Source organism: Puntigrus tetrazona, chromosome 10 (assembly GCF_018831695.1).
Source record: "Puntigrus tetrazona isolate hp1 chromosome 10, ASM1883169v1, whole genome shotgun sequence".
In the NCBI taxonomy this organism is placed as follows: domain Eukaryota; kingdom Metazoa; phylum Chordata; class Actinopteri; order Cypriniformes; family Cyprinidae; genus Puntigrus; species Puntigrus tetrazona.
This window is the reverse complement of record NC_056708.1, coordinates 10,249,970-10,267,502: the sequence shown is the minus strand read 5'-3', so window position 1 is coordinate 10,267,502 and position 17,533 is coordinate 10,249,970. Positions and strand designations below refer to the sequence as shown.

Below are 17,533 nucleotides of genomic sequence, written 5' to 3'. Positions count from 1 at the left end.
TGTTGTTAAGTGACTTTCGCTTTCAATGCACTTGATAACTCTTCATCAATTTAGAGTCATTGTATGTTATTACAGCGCTACTGTAAAATACGAACTTTAAATTTTACTAATAGCAAACAAAACAATTCTAATATTTTAATCAAGTAGCCAATACATGAATTAGAAATGTAATATTAAATATAAAATACTATTTAATTAAACATAGTATAAAATATATACATTTTGTGGAGTTATAATGTTGTATAATTATGTAAAATAAATATGTACAAATGATCTTGGCATATCTGTGTTTATGTATGTAATGTTTAAAGACGAAATAGGGCTCTCATTTATGACAGATAGACTCCAAAACAAAACAAAATATCTAAAATAAAATGTATTTCATATAAAAAGGCTGGTATTATCGCTTGCATCTTTAATAACAAGTTAATTGACAGTGCTTTGACATGTACTGGGCTGCAGTTATTAGTAATGTTGACTGACAGATATAATGACAACAGTAGCAAATAACTTTACATAAAAAGATGTTTTTAATTAAATGATGAATTTGTTGTTGTGTACCAGTTTGTCAGTTTGTCACTCTTCACACACTTTAAATATGCAGACTCTGTGACATTCACGACCTCTTAGGAACGTACTCAATGTTCATTTTGGCACAGCAGTGCATAAACAGTGGTGAATTCATCTGAATTTAAACCATAACTCGTGAATAAACATCAGGTCAGCGAGCACTGTTTGATTTTTAAGTAGATAGTTCTACCTGTTTTTTATTCATGAATTCATATTGATGAAGACACCGTGAATGAAGAAATTGATTTTGTTGTGCTTTGCTTCACTGGAGTGCTGTAATGAAACCTTGATCACGTCTAATGCATAACCTATGGGAAGGCCATTGGAAAACCATCTTCTGTTGTTTAATGTACTGTAAATGATATAGGCCTCATTTAAAGACCATCTACTTGAACTCTATTTCACTCAAATATGATCAAACCATTAAATAATGTATATAGGGACATTTTAATGAAAATGCACTGAAAAAAAGGGTAGATGGCCTCGCTTGATTGTGTTTTGAAGGTGTTTAAAATGCAGTCAATCATTTGGGGCAGACCAATATTGTAAAGCAGCAGAAGAAAATGAAATTACATAAAATAGCTTCAACTTTAATTATTTTTGGCTGACATATACCAATGCATTCTTAAGTTTCTGAGTATTCTAAAATCTACATTTGGCGCATTTCACACTTAGTTGTTAACTCCGTTGGATTCAAGGCAGGAATTTCAAGTTTTGCTTTTTAACTTGTACATTGTGAAATGATGTGGTGTTAGAATGTTGTGACTAGATGATTAGAAACAGACACCCAATTGCATGCTTATATTGATGTGCATTGAACAGTTATGGAAATGCAAATGTTTCACCATTTGCGGAGAAAACATTATAAAATAGTGACTGAAAACACACAGACAAAAGTCTTACCTTTAGTGTACATTCAGAGAAAGCTTAATAGCAGTCGACTATCAAGTTGGTTTAAATTTGTTTTTCAATGACACTTGTTTGTTTTTCTCCTGTATTTTTAGCTTTTTTAGTTTTCTTTGTTTATACCCGGGGTAATTGTTAAGATAACCCAGGATTCTGATTACCTGGTGAGACTGACCCATTGTTAACTAGTTCAAGTGTGAAAGGACTAAAAGTTTCTCTAGAACCTCCTTGGGTGAGTCTGAGTTGGTTACATCACCACTGCTAAGGCCATCAAATCCTATGTAAATATTTCATAACCTGAAATGAATTTTGAATGAACTGGGCTTTGGTTCCCAATAAACCCAGTGAGACAAGATTATTTGCCCCTGGGAAAGGCGCTGAAGACACTGCATTCATTAACTTTCACATCATTAAAAGAGCATTACTTGCGGTAGCGAGGAGGTGACATCACCTGGTTGGTTGCCATGTGGTGCCTAAACGAGAAGCAGAAACTAACTGATATGGGACGGATAGATGTGTAGATACTGAAGAAAGGAAATGAGATGGAGAAGTGAAGTTATGATAGACAGCTCAGTGCTGATTTGCCGTTTTAAAATCTGATTCTGAGAGCAGCACTCAGGAAATTGTGCTCGGTGCTGCACCAGTAAATGAAAATAATGAATGGAAGGAGGGTGAGTCTGGACTGAATCGCATGTACAGCAGGCTATACAGCGCCAGCTTTGTTCAGTCATGCATGGTCACTCTAACTCTGCCACGGTCAACTTGGACTCTATAGAGGAAAGGCACGGCTCGGTGAGCACCGACTTCTTAAAAGAATTTTATTAGCTGCTGTGCGAGATATCAAGTTCTAATAAGACTTCTTACATAACACTGGCAAACCCGTAGATACTAGAAAGTATAGTTGCAGGTCTGTGTTTGTATTTACAGTACAGCAGTGTGCTGGAGCAGATTTGAGTGTGAAGTTCCCATCTGTTTTGGTGTGTGTATGCTGCGAGTACTGCCTCGCAGGCTCTAATGTTGATGATGGAGTGCGGAAGAAAGGCGGGGCTGACAGCCTGTACCATCACTGGTTGCCATGGAATCAGGGAGGATGTGATTTCTGTGGTTATGAGGACTTATTAAAAACCCCTTGCGTATAGTTTTTTTTGGGCTGATGAATATGTGCATGTATCTGCACTTTAGGTGTAGATACATTACAGGTCTATTCGGTTTCTGGACAGAGAAACCGAAATGTGTATATTTTATTCTATGTGTCGTAAAAGTGTTGAGTCAGGCCATCAGAAGAATCTGGAAGCTTAGGGCTTCTGTTTCCTAAATGGAGAGAGCAGGTTAAAAATGCATGTAAGAATCAAACCTTGTGTTGTTTGTGGGTTTGTTTTATGCATGTTTTAAAAGCTTGGCTGACTCTCGGAATCCATAGGGGGTTATACATCCCCGCACATACAGCCATGCACATATGCTGTTAGACAGCTCAATGTAGACCCGCCCCCATTCCATAAAGAGGCGTCGCCAGAGTTTTTTTTATTTTATGGAGGCACAGCTGAAGGTGAACAAAAGCTCGAAAAAATGTAGTTGAAGTGTCAGGGCAAACCAGGGACGATTCTAGCCTTTCATAAGTAGGCTACTGGGGCGCAGGCCTCCATCAAAAAAAGTCTCTATATTTTTATTTGCATTTATAATACTGTTTTTGATCATTACCTGTTCGTTCACTTGCAGAGCGGTTTCATCGCCGACATATATGTTTTGTTGTATACTTGTATCACTGTACATATCACTGCATCCAGAGCTATTTTTGTTGTCTGACTTATAGAGAAACCACTTTAGCTAAATGATTCAGTGCATAAGTAAACTGTCCGAATGAATCAAACTGAATTGCAAGATTTTTTTAGATCTTTTTGCATACCCATCTAACTGAATATATATCAACAGCGATTCATCATTGAATCTTTAGCTCTGATTCTAGACAGCTGATAGAAACCACACATGATATTGTTGCTGAAATGTTATCAAAGATAATGATATTCAGGTCATTATGCTGTATTCTCCAGATTCAGCAGAGGATTTATCAGTTATATTTTACTGGGCCACAGCAGCATTTTACTAGGGTTCAATAAAAAAACCCACTGATATTGGTACTAAAATTTAAAGATATGATGATACCAGCAGTTTTGAGCGGATTCTTAAATACCTCTGATTGATCATTGTGTTCATATGCTCAACATATATGTCTGTGATTGGCTACAATGATAATTGCTTCACGCACTTCACTGAGCATTTTCAAAAATACAGATGAGAGAGAAAGCCTCATCTTTCAGTGGATCCCTAATAGCCCATATCTGCTCATATGGAGGGCATACGCATGTCCGTGAGCCATGTTGTCTGATTCAGGAACAAATGGCTCTTATAAACTCCTTCTTCTTCATATTTTTACAATTATTACAAATATAAAATTTCTGGAAACCTATATACTTGGTCCATACAGGGTTTAGTCAGATAGATAAACGCACAATGTGAATGAATAACTCTTCTTCTTCTGCACAAAACTCTCAAGCTAGCTGAAAATTTAGCTTCAAAATAAACTCACTCAATCTTTGGAGATTCAATACCTAAAGGCAGTCCAAGACTTTTGGCCTGCTTTACAATCTGGACGAGTCAGTGCTAGTTGCCTATAAATTTGTAGATTTGAGTTGACCGTTTTCAAATAAAATTGCGTAGTGTATATATATATATATTTAAATACACCACACATGCATGCATAACTCACATATACAACACTTTTTACTGCGTAGGTTTGTGTAATATCACAGATCTTCAACAAACAGGTTTCCAGTCAAACTGGGTATCCAAGGACACATCCATAAGACTGTCAGTGATTTATAGATTTCTCAAACTGTGCTCGGCTCATGGTTTGAGCGCTGATGTGTGTATGTGTTTGGCTTTGGCACTCATTTCACCTGATCGATCAGTAAACAGTGAGAGTTCAAGGATAAGACTGATCTCTAGAGCAAAAATGACAGCTTGATGATGCTGTTCAATTTGATGATGCCATTCCAACGAAATTGGAACAGAGCGAACATGAGACCGAAAGGAAAGAAGCTGAACTGAATACAAAGGAAGAGTGCAATAGCCGCGTTTTTTCATTAAACCACAGGATTGTGGTTTGTAATCACAAGAGGTCCATGCATTACCTTTCTGCTGAAGCCGTGTTTACCACTGCTGAGATTGAAATAGGCCTGTACTGACATAGATTATCTGACATGACAGGCCAAATTAATGTCTGTTGGTAATCATGCATGTGAAGCTTTGCCTTGCTGCGAGATTTGTGACGGGATAATGAACTTGAGAGATTAATACTGAGAATAGGATTTGATGTAATACACAGATCACTCACATTATAGATTTAATTATGGCAAGTACACTGATTGCATTATGATATATTAAAAGGAAAATCCTGGGACCACTGGATGGTCAGCCGATTTTTGTTTTGTTCATATTTTCAGTATGAATCCAGCCTATAGAAAATAAAATTTAATGCACGGCTTAGTTTTTTTCCAGCAAATATTATGAGTAATCATGATTAAGTTGATAAACTACATGCAATTGATTTGATTACATTTTTTTTTTTTTTTTTTTACATCTGTTGCATACCAAACCCTATCAACTCAGATGTTTGTTTTTTTTTCAGATCAACATGCCATTCTCAGAGCTGAAGCTCTTTTCTCATCGACTGGTTTGCTGGCTCATTAGAGAGTGTGATATGCAGCTCTATCTCTGTCAGGTACAAGCCAATTTCAGAGCCAGTCATTCTGTGATGAGAACAAGGAGCACTATTAATGAAAGCCTTCCTCGCATATTTCCTGTGAACTTAATCAGCCAAGGCTAATCATAGAACCTGCACCATCTATCCTGACGAACAGTTTAAAAAAAAGTTTCAATCTTTTGAAATGATCTCAATTCATGTCAGCAGGCTCTCAGCGTGTGCTTAATAATAATTCAGTTCTGTCATTTAACATTTTACAGTGCCACAAATGTTTTATGTGAATATTACTTATATTTAGTAACTTTCAGGGGCCCAAGCGCTGTCAAATATGTCCTGTAGCTGCTCATCAGATTTGCACAGGAGATATTTCGGTCCATTCCTCTGTACAAGCTGTTTCATAAATATTTTGGGATATCTTGCATATTTTTGGGATGCCTCAAATGGCCTTGAATAGAAATCATGCCACAGCATTTCAATGAGATTGAGGTCAGGACTCTGACCTGACTATTCTAATATATGGAATTTCCACAGTTTGGATGCACTCTGATGGTGATTTATCCCTTTGTTTAGGAACAAACATGTTGCATGACCCACTTTTCTTTAAGGTTTCAGATCACAAGCCTCTTGGCAATGTGCTTTAAAATTGGAACAATGATATTTTAATCACTATGCTTGCATATCCATAGATTTTTCTCTATGGTACTTTGTCACTTATTGCAAAATCCTTTGACATGTCCTTATACTGACCTTTTGAAGGACAGCCAAGGTACCACTGGTGCTGCATTTCTTCTATTTGTAATCAATCTGCTTCAATGGGGACTGATGGAGCCCCAAGTCTTCAGACATTCTCTTGTAACCTTTTCCAGACTAATGAGCCTGTACAATTCCTCTTCTGGTTTTCTGAAATCTCTTAGGTCATGCCATATGGCACTTTAACAGAACTCAGAGCTAAAGAGCAGGGAACAAAACGTTTAATTTTTCAAGAGGTCATTATCCTAGAAATTCACATAGTATATTAATTACTACTTTGATGGATTTAGTCATTTGTTGATATGGATTTACAAGATATTTATATCTTGTTTGATACACAACACTATCCGTACTGAATATAATTTTTTAAGGAACTGTTATACAGAAATTTCTACATTTTCCTCAACATTTTCTCATAATTGTTAATGAAGAGATAATACAAGTTCATGAGGTAGATATATATATAAAAAAAAACATAAGCGAAAAAAAAAAGAAGACAGTTTTCTTTCTCCATTACTGCTACAAAATATTGCAGTATTTTAAAGTACTATATCAGAGGATGGAATAGAACGTAAAATGCTAACATTCAAACATTTACATTTATTAAATCCATTTGCCAATTTAAAATGCTGTTGAATTCTGTAAGGAAAAAAAAATCCCTGTTGAAATATTTTAGCTTATGTTTATGTGTCACTGCTATTACAGTGCAGTCCGCCAGGTAAGAGGCTTCAGGTGACCTAAAATCCTAATACTTTTTCACTTCTGTGCACACTGTAGGCATGACCTTCGGATGCTGCCAAGCCCAAGTTTCATTGTTTCACGTTTGAACAAATACTGACACCTGGTGGCAATAATTACATGCAAAATTTGCAAAAAAATTTAAATAATAATATCTCCATTGTACTTGTAACACAAAACAGTAAAGAAAAATACTAATGTGCTAGTATCTTTCTTATTAACACAATGTAATTTCCTGTCTCTCTAAAAATATTGAGTTGCATGGATGGAACCTTCATATACCAGGCTTTTACGAAGTGCAATGCACCACAAGCACCAAAGTCCTATTAGTTTGTGGTACCGAAGCCCTCTGGGACCCGAACTTGTCTGGGGTGTCAGGTGGAGAAGTAGTACCATATGACCCCATAGCGATGCAGTCCTGTTGAGCACCAACTTCTTCTGTGTGAAGGGTGAGATGAGCTGGAGGTTCTGGTCCACATCTTATTAAAGCTGTAAAGCACCTGTAAAACTGGCAGTAAATCCAGATTTGACAGTAACACTGGTCGATATTTTGAATACAAATATGCATATGAGAAGCACGTACCTGGTTATTGAACAGAATGTAGATGATGGGGTTCAGAACAGTGCTGCTCTTTGCTAGTACGGATGATACAACGCTGGCTGTTGGGCTGACAATACCAGCACTGAACGTGCCAAGCAATGCCACGACCCCGTACGGCATCCAACAGAGCAGGTAACAGGACACCATGGAAACCACCATCACCAGCACGTGCGTTTCCCTCCTCTGTGCAGCTGTCTGATTGATCTTAGCAACCTGTGAGATGAGGAAACACGCTTTGAGGTTTGCTTTTCAAAGAACAGCGTCAAGGCTGGTTTGAAACGCCACACAATGTTTGTGCAAAAAAATGTTTGAACTGTAACTGGATTAGAAGAGAATTGCATTCTAGTTGGTTATATGTAGTAAGGGTCATTTTTTTTAAAATAAAGAGTTATACATCAGGTGAAAGCTGAATAATTAATCTTTTCATTGCCAATATTTAGATACAACTATTTGAAACTATTTAAAAATCTAAATACTGACAAAATAGCCTTTAAAGGAAGTACAAAAAATGTATTTTTGATATTTTTATGGTAGGAAATTTATAAAATGCATTCATAGAACATGATCATATGGCATAAAACAAAAATAATATTGACCCATACAATGTATTGCAGCAAATATAACCATGCTTCTTATGACTTATCATTTAACAGGAACTAACAATGAACAGTATTTTTTTATTAATAACATTAACAAAGATGAATAAATACTATAACAGATGTACTGCTTGCTTTTAATTAATGTTAATCAATGCATTAACTTATGGGGCCTTAAATTAAATTAAAATTCCCTAATAAATAAGAAATTAAAGAAACAGGTTAACCAAAATTTTTAATTTGCTGAATATGTTCTCACCCTCAGTTCAGCCAAGATATAAGTGAGGTTGTTTCATTATCAAAACAGATTTTAAAAAGTTTGCATTTACATAACTTGCTCACCAATGGATGGTAATGAATGGGTGCCGGCAGAATGAGAGCCCAAACAGCTGATAAAACATCACAATATTCCACAATAATCCACACATCTCCAGCCGTCTAGTCAAGCTAAAAATTGCATGTTTGTAAGAAAAAGTGTATAATGCTATATTTCACCAAATTTGTTCTGATAGGAAAAAATATTGAATCTAGGATGGCCCGAGGGTGCTTAAATATTTTTTTTTTTGCATTTGTTGAGAAAGAACTACAAGTTTTTGCACATTTAAATACTAAAACTGATCCAGTTGTGTATATAAAGCACAGTAGCCATAAATAATGATGATGATAAGTGTGCAAAGGACTTTGGTTCCAGACAGCAGCATGAAAAATGCTTAATTTATGGCGAACAAACGTTTGGCTAGAAAGATCGATGAGCCTTACTAGAAGAGAGCTCTTTATCAAAATCATTGCTTCCATTCCCATTCTCTCTCGCTTTTAACCTTTTCCTTTTCACTCTTCTCTCACCCCGTGAATGGCAATGAGGATCTTCCCGTAGCAGTAGACCATCAGAAGCAGGGGCAGCAGCAGACAAAAGACAAAGAGGCAGATGACGTAAGATCTTGTTTCCAGGGAACGCTGGTTCCACTGGACTGAGCAGGTGGTGCCGGGTCCCTCAGGACCGTAGCTGCTCCAGCCGAAGAGTGGTGGCACTGTCCACAAGAGAGAGTACAGCCAGCAGCATGCGATGAAGAGCCAGGCCTTCCTGTAGTCAGATACATCTGCTTTTGAACAGCAGAGAATGGTGCTGTAACGCTCGTATGACAGCACCGCAAGGGATACCAGTGAAACAATACCTGTTGATATGAAAAAGATTTTCATCATCTTTTTTTTTTTGTTGTTGTTTCATTGTAATAGCTCATTTATACACTTAGGCCATACCTTAACATCATGGTTTTACAAAAGTACAGCTTGCTTCTATAGATAGTGTGCCTTTAGTGTACAAATTGGCTTATTTAAACACTAAATGCACATTTAACTATATCTAGAGAAACGTTCTGCATGCTTTTTATAGAATTTCCTCAATGATTTAATAAGTGATTAAAAGTTTTCTATGAAACTCTTCCTGAAATGGAAATAATCAAACAAAAACAAAGTCATATAAACAGGAATATTGATTAGTTAAATGTACCTTGGCTAGTAAAAACTTTTCCGACAAATGTAGTAGTGATTCAAAAACATAACCAGAATGACTCTCACGAGCCGGTCCCTTTCAGTGAATCACATTCATTGCGAACTCGGTTCGTTTAGCAACCAGTGTCCGAATCCCGAACGAACGACTCTTATGAAGCGAGTTTAAACTCTTAATTAACCGAAGCTAATGAAACAATCTGACATAGGTGAACCGCGTTAGAAATTACGAACCAGGTAAAGTCGCGCGTTTTCTGTATAATAACGCCACAGCTTACCGAACAGTGCGTTGGCAAAGCCATACCACCTGCAGCCGTGAACTCCCGTCAGCCACCGGCCGTGCACAGACGCGGCGAAGCTTAAAGGTGTCCCAAACACACAAACGAGCATGTCGCTCACGCTGATGTTCAGCAGTATTAAGTTGATCGGAGTCCTCAGGACGTGGAAGCGGGCGAAGACCGCAAGAACAAGAAAGTTGTTAAGGAAACCGAACGCGAAAATTACTCCCAAACACACGGCCACTACGTTGAATCCCGTGCGGCTGAATTCAGGCAGATCTACGGGAGTCAACGTGTCCAGCTGGCTGCCGTTCTCTGAGGACTCTCTGAGGACCATCAGATAGCGGACGGTGACCATAGTGGGCTAAAAAGAGCACACCTGTACGCTGTGATGCAGAAGATGGAGAAGAATAAAGTTAGTTGGACTCTCAGGTTGATTAATACAGACTCACAGATTCGGTTTGTTATCGCCCCCGCTTTGCCCCCACCTCAGCTGAGAGACCCTCCCCGTCTTCAATCAGCATGAACGCCTCTCACAACTTAATCACGCTTATCTACATCTGTGGCAAGCCATTTTAACATACATAACATACATACATACACACACACGCACACACACACACACACACACACACACACACACACACACACACACACACACACACACACATATCAGGTCATCCAAGATATAATTCAGTTTGTTTCTTTATCAGAACAGATTTGGAACATCACAATAATTTACAAGGAGCCCAGTAACCTACATTAACTCCATTATATCATTTACCATTGTGTGACATAAACATATGAATGTTTGTTCCATTATTAAGGTATTTTACCTTTAAAACGACACTTCTGACAAATCATACCAGTCAACCATAAGAATGCTTACTCTACTTGTAATACATACTGATAAGATACTAGTAACTATTGAAATATTTAAAATTAGTTAAATGAATTAAAATGAAAATGGCTTGCCACAATACCCGTGCCATACACCATTTAATGAGCTGGAGGGCCTTTTCATATCTGTCTAGAGAGGAACTATTAATAAAAACTGACATATGAGAATGTCTCACACATCTACAGAGGTTTCAGACACTGGTGATTGGAAATATGTGGCTTCAGAGTCCATTCATTAGAGGACAGCTGCTTGAACTGCAGTGGTTGTTTGCTGGATTAATCAGTTTGCTTGTGTCTTCAGTCTGTAATTCAGCAAATAAATATTTGCAATAAAGTGAGTGCGAATAGTGTTCCTCAAATTGCTGAATGTCACACATGACAGATTTAGACTCAGTGTGCCCCTGTTGTCCTCGTGTTTTGGCATCACCCTGATTTATTTACTTCACAAGAGAGCAGGAAAATTAGGGCAGATGGGAAAGAACTTTAAATGTGCCAAGGCATCAATAATCGAATAGTGAGCTTGCTGAAATGACAAGTTCTACCATCTGGTCCGGTATGTACTCCTTTTTGCAGTGATCTACAAATGAGAAGTGTATTCTGCATTATTCAGTCAACCATAAAACTGACCTTGCATTTATTTTAATACAAGTTGCATTATGGCCTCCGCACTGAATATCTATCCCGGTCTCATGAAAATGAAAACTTGTATTTATACGCAAAAATGGATTTGGCGTGTACATGATACGCACGTGTTCGGCGTGCATCACATTTCCAATCCTACCCATCTTGTAGCATAAGCATGTTACATACCACGAGTTTTACTGTAGATTACTGTGAGCAGTTTAACCAACAGATCTTTTAATTTAGCTTTCAAATGCTCAGAAAACATCCCAGATCTCATCTTTTCATTCACAAATACACTCTAGGGATGTGAGAGAAAGATGGGAAAGAGAATAAGCACATGAAAAGAGAACACGCAGCAATCAGAGAGTTTGGGTTATGATCTACTGATTGAACCCTAGAGATTTAAAAAGGTTTTTTTCTTGTCAAGCCATGTCACTCTGGTGTGTATTTCTTATTGCTATTAATTTAATTTCAAAAACTAAACTCCAATTTACAGCTGGGAAAAATGGAACAACACTATTGTGTTATTTTGTAATAAAATGGCCTGTCTTGCTACATGTATATATAGCTATATATACAGGGAGTGCAGAATTATTAGGCAAGTAGTATTTTTGAGGATTGATTTTATTATTGAACAACAACCATGTTCTCAATGAACCCAAAAAACGCAATATCAAAGCTGAATATTTTTGGAAGTAGTTTAGTTTTAGCCATTTTAGGAGGATATCGGTGTGTGCAGTTGGCTATTACTGTGCATAATTATTAGGCAACTTAAACATGTACCCATTTCAATTTTTTATTTTCACCAGTGAAACCAATATAACATCTCAACATTCACAAATAGACATTTCTGACATTCAAAAATAAAACCAAAACAAATCAGTGACCCATATAGCCACCTTTCTTTGCAAGGACACTCAAAAGCCTGCCATCCATGGATTCTGTCAGTGTTTTGATCTGTTCACCATCAACATTGTGTGCAGCAGCAACCACAGCCTCCCAGACACTGTTCAGAGAGGTGTACTGTTTTCCCTCCTTGTAAATCTCACATTTCATGATGGACCACAGGTTCTCTATGGGGTTCAGATCAGGTGAACAAGGAGGCCAAGTCATTAGTTTTTCTTCTTTTAGACCTGTTCTTGCAAGCCGTGCTGTGAAGTACTTGGATGCGTGTGATGGAGCATTGTCCTGCATGAAAATCATGTTTTTCTTGAAGGATGCAGACTTCCTGTACCACTGCTTGAAGAAGGTGTCTTCTAGAAACTGGCAGGAGGACTGGGAGTTGAGCTTGACTCAATCCTCAACCCGAAAAGGCCCCAGAAGCTCATCTTTGATGATAGCAGCCCAAACCAGTACTCCACCTCCACCTTGCTGGAGTCTGAGTCGGACTGGAGCTCTCTGCCCTTTACCGATCCAGCCACGGGCCCATCAAGACTCACTCTCATTTCATCACTCCATAAAACCTTAGAAAAATCAGTCTTGAGATATTTCTTGGCCCAATCTTGACGTTTCAGCTTGTGTGTCTTGTTCAGTGGTGGTCGTTTTTCAGCCTTTCTTACCTTGGCCATGTCTCTGAGTCTTGCACACCTTGGGCTTTTGGGCACTCCAGTGATGTTGCAGCTCTGAAATATGGCAAAACTGGTGGCAAGTGGCATCTTGGCAGCTGCATGCTTGACTTTTCTCAGTTCACGGGCAGTTATTTTGCTCCTTGGTTTTTCCACACGCTTCTTGCGACCCTGTTGACTATTTTGAATGAAACGCTTGATTGTTCAATGAGCACGCTTCAGAAGCTTGGCAATTTTAAGAGTGCTGCATCCCTCTGCAAGATATCTCACTATTTTTGACTCTTTGGAGCCTGTCAAGTCCTTCTTTTGACCCATTTTGCCAAAGGAAAGGAAGTTGCCTAATAATTATGCACACCTGATATAGGGTGTTGATGTCATTAGACCACACCCCTTCTCATTACTGAGATGCACATCACCTAATATGCTTAATTGGTAGTAGGCTTTTCGAGCCTATACAGCTTGGAGTAAGACAACATGCATAAAGAGGATGATGTGGTCAAAATACTCATTTGCCTAATAATTCTGCACTCCCTGTATATATATATTAATTATGGCATTTATGTTGAAATATTAAACATTAAAAATCTCAAATAAAACATTTTACATTTATATTTCCAAAGTTCCAAAAAAAATAATAAATAAAATTATATATATTAAAAAAAAAAAAAAAAAAAAATATATATATATATATATATATATATATATATATATATATATATATATATATATATATATATATATATATATATATATATATATAAATATATATATATATATATATATATATATATATATATATATATATATATATATATATATATATATCAAAAAGGTTTATTTATTTTATATTTATTCGTATTTATTTAAAAAACAGGACAATTAATATGATTTAATAAGATTAATTGATAAGATAAATTATTTATTTGTTTTTAATTTGCAAAGTTTCGTTTCGCGGTTCTCTATGCATAGTTATGCCCCTTTAAGGTTTGTGGGAAGCCTGTGACTTTCTTCTTCTAAATAGTTTCCCAAAGTGTTATTAGCAGTAATAACGTTTTTGTTGAAATGTGGGTGTAAGAGAGCATGAAAAGCCATTCTCACGTGCATGTTCATTTCCCACATTCCCTGAAAACATGCACAGCGGAGAGAGTGCTGTTGAAGCTAAGCATGTAGGAGGACACCTGTGGTGTGGGGATCTCATATTTTAATGAATGACTGAGTGGGAGACGAATCCCCCTTTGCTCAGCAGACACTATCTCCCACTTCTTAACTTTTAAACAGAGGCACGTGACGGTATTTGCAGAGATGTGTGGGCAGTCTTGACGTACAGCTGAGTCTTTAGCCTTAAAGAAACGTCTTAAAGAGACACCGAATGCAATCGACTTTCTTCTTTACATTTTTGTAATTATCTTTAAAAGCTGTATATCTAACATGCCAGTGAACAACACAGAGTCGAGGAGTTGAAATAAAAATTCAAAGAAATTAATTCATATGAAGTACAAATGAAAAACTAAAAGGAAAAGTTAAATGTGTAACTGCAAAGCTGCGGAGAATCAAATTTCTAATTGTGTAAAGCATGTACAATTTTCATGTAGGAATTGTTAAAGCAAAGGTCACCTGCTTATGAAAACAAACTACTGCATGCTATTTTTGAAAATAATTGAGGAAACTCATCATTGTGCAAAGCCTTTAGCAATTCTGTCACACTCATACATCAAAAGTGAGGGCCTGTGACAGGGAAATATATCACTGCTTCAGGGAAAAAGTGTAAAGCAGGTTTGCAAACTGGTTTGTAAAGATGAAGTACAATATAATTTAAACTGTTTCAAAGAAATTTATTTTTGCTTTGCTCATGTCAGTTCACTTTTACCATCAGCTTTACTTGGCCTTTACCTGACCTAGAGAGTGGACACGCTTGTTGAGGAGGTGTTAAAGGGTTTTTCAAAGTGTGAAAAAAAAGTCACTAATTGAATATATATATATATATATATTTTGGCAAAAGCCTATATAGTAGTTTTTGCATTACTAAAATGACGCTCTATAGAAATTATATCAATGTTCAAAATACTATACATAAAGAAAGTTTGATAAAACTATAAATCATATAAATAGACTTTACTTCCTCATTCACCCATTAAACAGAAAACAGAAGTGAACTCGTTCCAATCAAATATTTTCACTTATGTCCAACTACAAGATAGCTTATACACACGCTCACGACTAAATCAAGCAATTAACTGCCATTCATCGCTGAGGAATGTAATATAATGGTTTGAGTCACTCTTCCAGATGTCCAAAAACCACAGCATTCTTAAGCTTACATAATAATGCAAACCCAGACAGTCTTGTGCTGAAAATATACTTTTGTCATAGAGCCAGAGATCGCTTCATCAGTACCAGTACAAATCCTTACTGATTTCTGACACAGGCACACCTGAAAAACACAAAATGATCACAAATAAATAAACACTCCATTCTGAACATGCATACTTCGCTGCTATAGGCGAAACAGAATGTGTATGTGAAAAGAATAGACTGTTCCACTTTACGGAATTCATAAAACAATAGACAAGATGTGCTTTGACTTGAAGGGATAGCTCGCCCACAAATGCAAGTCTTGTCATCATTTACTCCCCCTCAAGTTGTTCCAAACCTTTTTTCTGCTAAACACGGAAAAATATATTTTATAAAATTGCGGGTAACCAAACAGTTTCTGGCCCCTAGTGACATAGTATTTGTTTCGTTCTATGGAAGTCAATAGGGACCAGCAACTATTACTCATATTCTTTGTATGTTCTTTCATGTCCAATCTAAAAGAAACTCATACAACTTCAGGGTGAGTAAATAACGACAAAATGTGGGTGAACTATATCGCTAATAGACGACTTTATGTTAAATAGAACGCAATTGTTTTGCGAAGAAGAAATGCTGGAACCATCAACATTTAGCGGCGACTTATCCCCTGTGTCACTCACGTTTCCAACCCCTTCAGGATCATATTCTGATCACCTTGCCTTGGTTTGTGTTAATTAATAGCTAGTTCATTATTCTTTACCTAACCATTAATTTCCCTCGCACATTAAATACATATGTGAACGAACAATTAGCAATTAAATAAGTACCTGAATCTAGGCCGATCCTGCTTCCGTCTTTATAGGCCGTCCCAGAATTCCACTCTGGTCTGGTTTCTGATTTTGAGAAGGGCGAGATCATGATGCCGCCTGTCGGTCGCTCCATTTGTAACAGGTTCAGGTAAGAACTGGCATTGCTCTCAGCAGCCATTGGCTGTTGGTAGAGTATTTGAGGCAGTTCGAAGGCTGTGCCCTGCCTGGGTGGACATGGCCAGAGGGATGAGGAGGTGGATGAGGATGATGACGATGACAGTGCTGAGGGATTCACAATAACTCCCTGGGATAGAGGTGGGGGTTCCATGGTTGTCAGCTGGGCCAGCTTTGAGGAGCTGCAAGAGTGTGTGGACTTAGACCATGTCAGAGCGGAAGAAGCCCATGATGATGAGGGAACATCTGAGATAAGAAACACATTAGATTGATAGATAGACCGATGGACAGATAGATAGATAGAAAGATGCACATTAACGCACCAGATTTGGGAATCCTACTGCTGTCCTTGGCTTTAGTACTGAGGTCTTTTGGTGTGGTTGCTTTATTCAGGGCACGGAAGAAGTGCTCATCCACTGCAGTGTTGATGTCGCCTTGATAGTATGTAAAGAGCTGAGGAGGATCTTTACACTCCTCTGAGTGCTTTAACACTCTGTCCGTCATCATCCTGACTTAAGAATGCAACATAGAAGGGTTATTTTAGATTTTGCCTATTCTATCTCATATTTTACATTGAAAAGCAACTTATTATCCTACACTGTTTCAACTTTTTAAAGGAGTGAATTCTCTGAGGATGTTAAAGATAAAATGACTTTCTCACAAATATTAGAATACTTTCTGAAGTATACTGTGAAACTGAAATAACTGCTGAAATTTACCTTAGGAATAATCTACATTTTGATATACAATAGAAAATGAAATTTTAGATCGTATTTGACATTACCTCGAAGCATTAAAGTATTCTCATGAATGACAAACAAATCCAAACAACCCCAAAAGATAAAAAGTAATGTATACTAACATTTATGAACATTGCCTGAGATGTAGTGCAGTTATTAATATTTAAACATTATTTGATAGAATATTTTAAACCCACAAAATTGCTTAAAACAAAACTCAAACCGGTAAAAACTGTCTGTACAAAATCTTTGTGGCTGAAAATTAAACAATTATAATTCATAGAAATAAGCTATTATTTATTCTAGAAATAAACATAGAACATAAAAAATAGGTAAAAAGTAAAAAAAAAAAAAAAATCCACCAATAAACAGGAAGTTTTAAGGTTTTAAGGTTCCTGCTTATACTTCAAGCACTCCTTTCTCAAAATGAAAATTTTATTGCATTCACAAATAAATAGATAAAAACCCAAACTGCTTACCAAACTGAATCCAGCCAACATCCAGCCACCGATCATACTAAAACAAAACGAATGTGATACTACGTGCAGGAGGTGTTCTTCTTTACGTGTGCTGAAAAATGCACCCGAGCGAGTTGAACAAGGTTTCTCAAACAGATAAAAATCACAGCTGTCATTAGGCTTACATGGAACTACACTTAAGGATTGTAATAAAAGTGTATTATTTTGTTCCCATATAAACCAAAGACCTTGTTAGTTGGTAATGT

General features: G+C 37.0%; 2 protein-coding genes across 3 annotated transcripts; both read right to left on the bottom strand.

Annotated features, from left to right (window-relative positions):
- Positions 1-6,226: 6,226 nt before the first annotated feature.
- tmtops3b (teleost multiple tissue opsin 3b) lies at positions 6,227-10,130 on the bottom strand. Its single transcript, XM_043250852.1, has 4 exons — positions 9,706-10,130; positions 8,765-9,093; positions 7,308-7,538; positions 6,227-7,232 (listed from the first exon to the last, which is right to left on the bottom strand). The coding sequence occupies exons 1-4, from the start codon at positions 10,061-10,063 to the stop codon at positions 7,014-7,016; spliced, it is 1,137 nt and encodes a 378-aa protein (XP_043106787.1). The 5' UTR covers positions 10,064-10,130; the 3' UTR covers positions 6,227-7,013.
- A 4,475-nt stretch (positions 10,131-14,605) lies between these two features.
- Positions 14,606-17,440, bottom strand: si:ch73-52f15.5 (uncharacterized protein LOC100150557 homolog). Of its 2 annotated transcripts, none has more exons than XM_043250862.1 (4): positions 17,289-17,440; positions 16,393-16,581; positions 15,914-16,315; positions 14,606-15,225 (listed from the first exon to the last, which is right to left on the bottom strand). In XM_043250862.1, the coding sequence occupies exons 2-4, from the start codon at positions 16,574-16,576 to the stop codon at positions 15,182-15,184; spliced, it is 630 nt and encodes a 209-aa protein (XP_043106797.1). In that variant the 5' UTR covers positions 16,577-16,581; positions 17,289-17,440; the 3' UTR covers positions 14,606-15,181. The 2 variants fall into 2 exon arrangements, with proteins under 2 accessions (XP_043106797.1, XP_043106798.1); XM_043250863.1 differs by having other exon boundaries at positions 16,393-16,577; positions 17,289-17,370.
- Between the last annotated feature and the right edge of the window lie 93 nt (positions 17,441-17,533).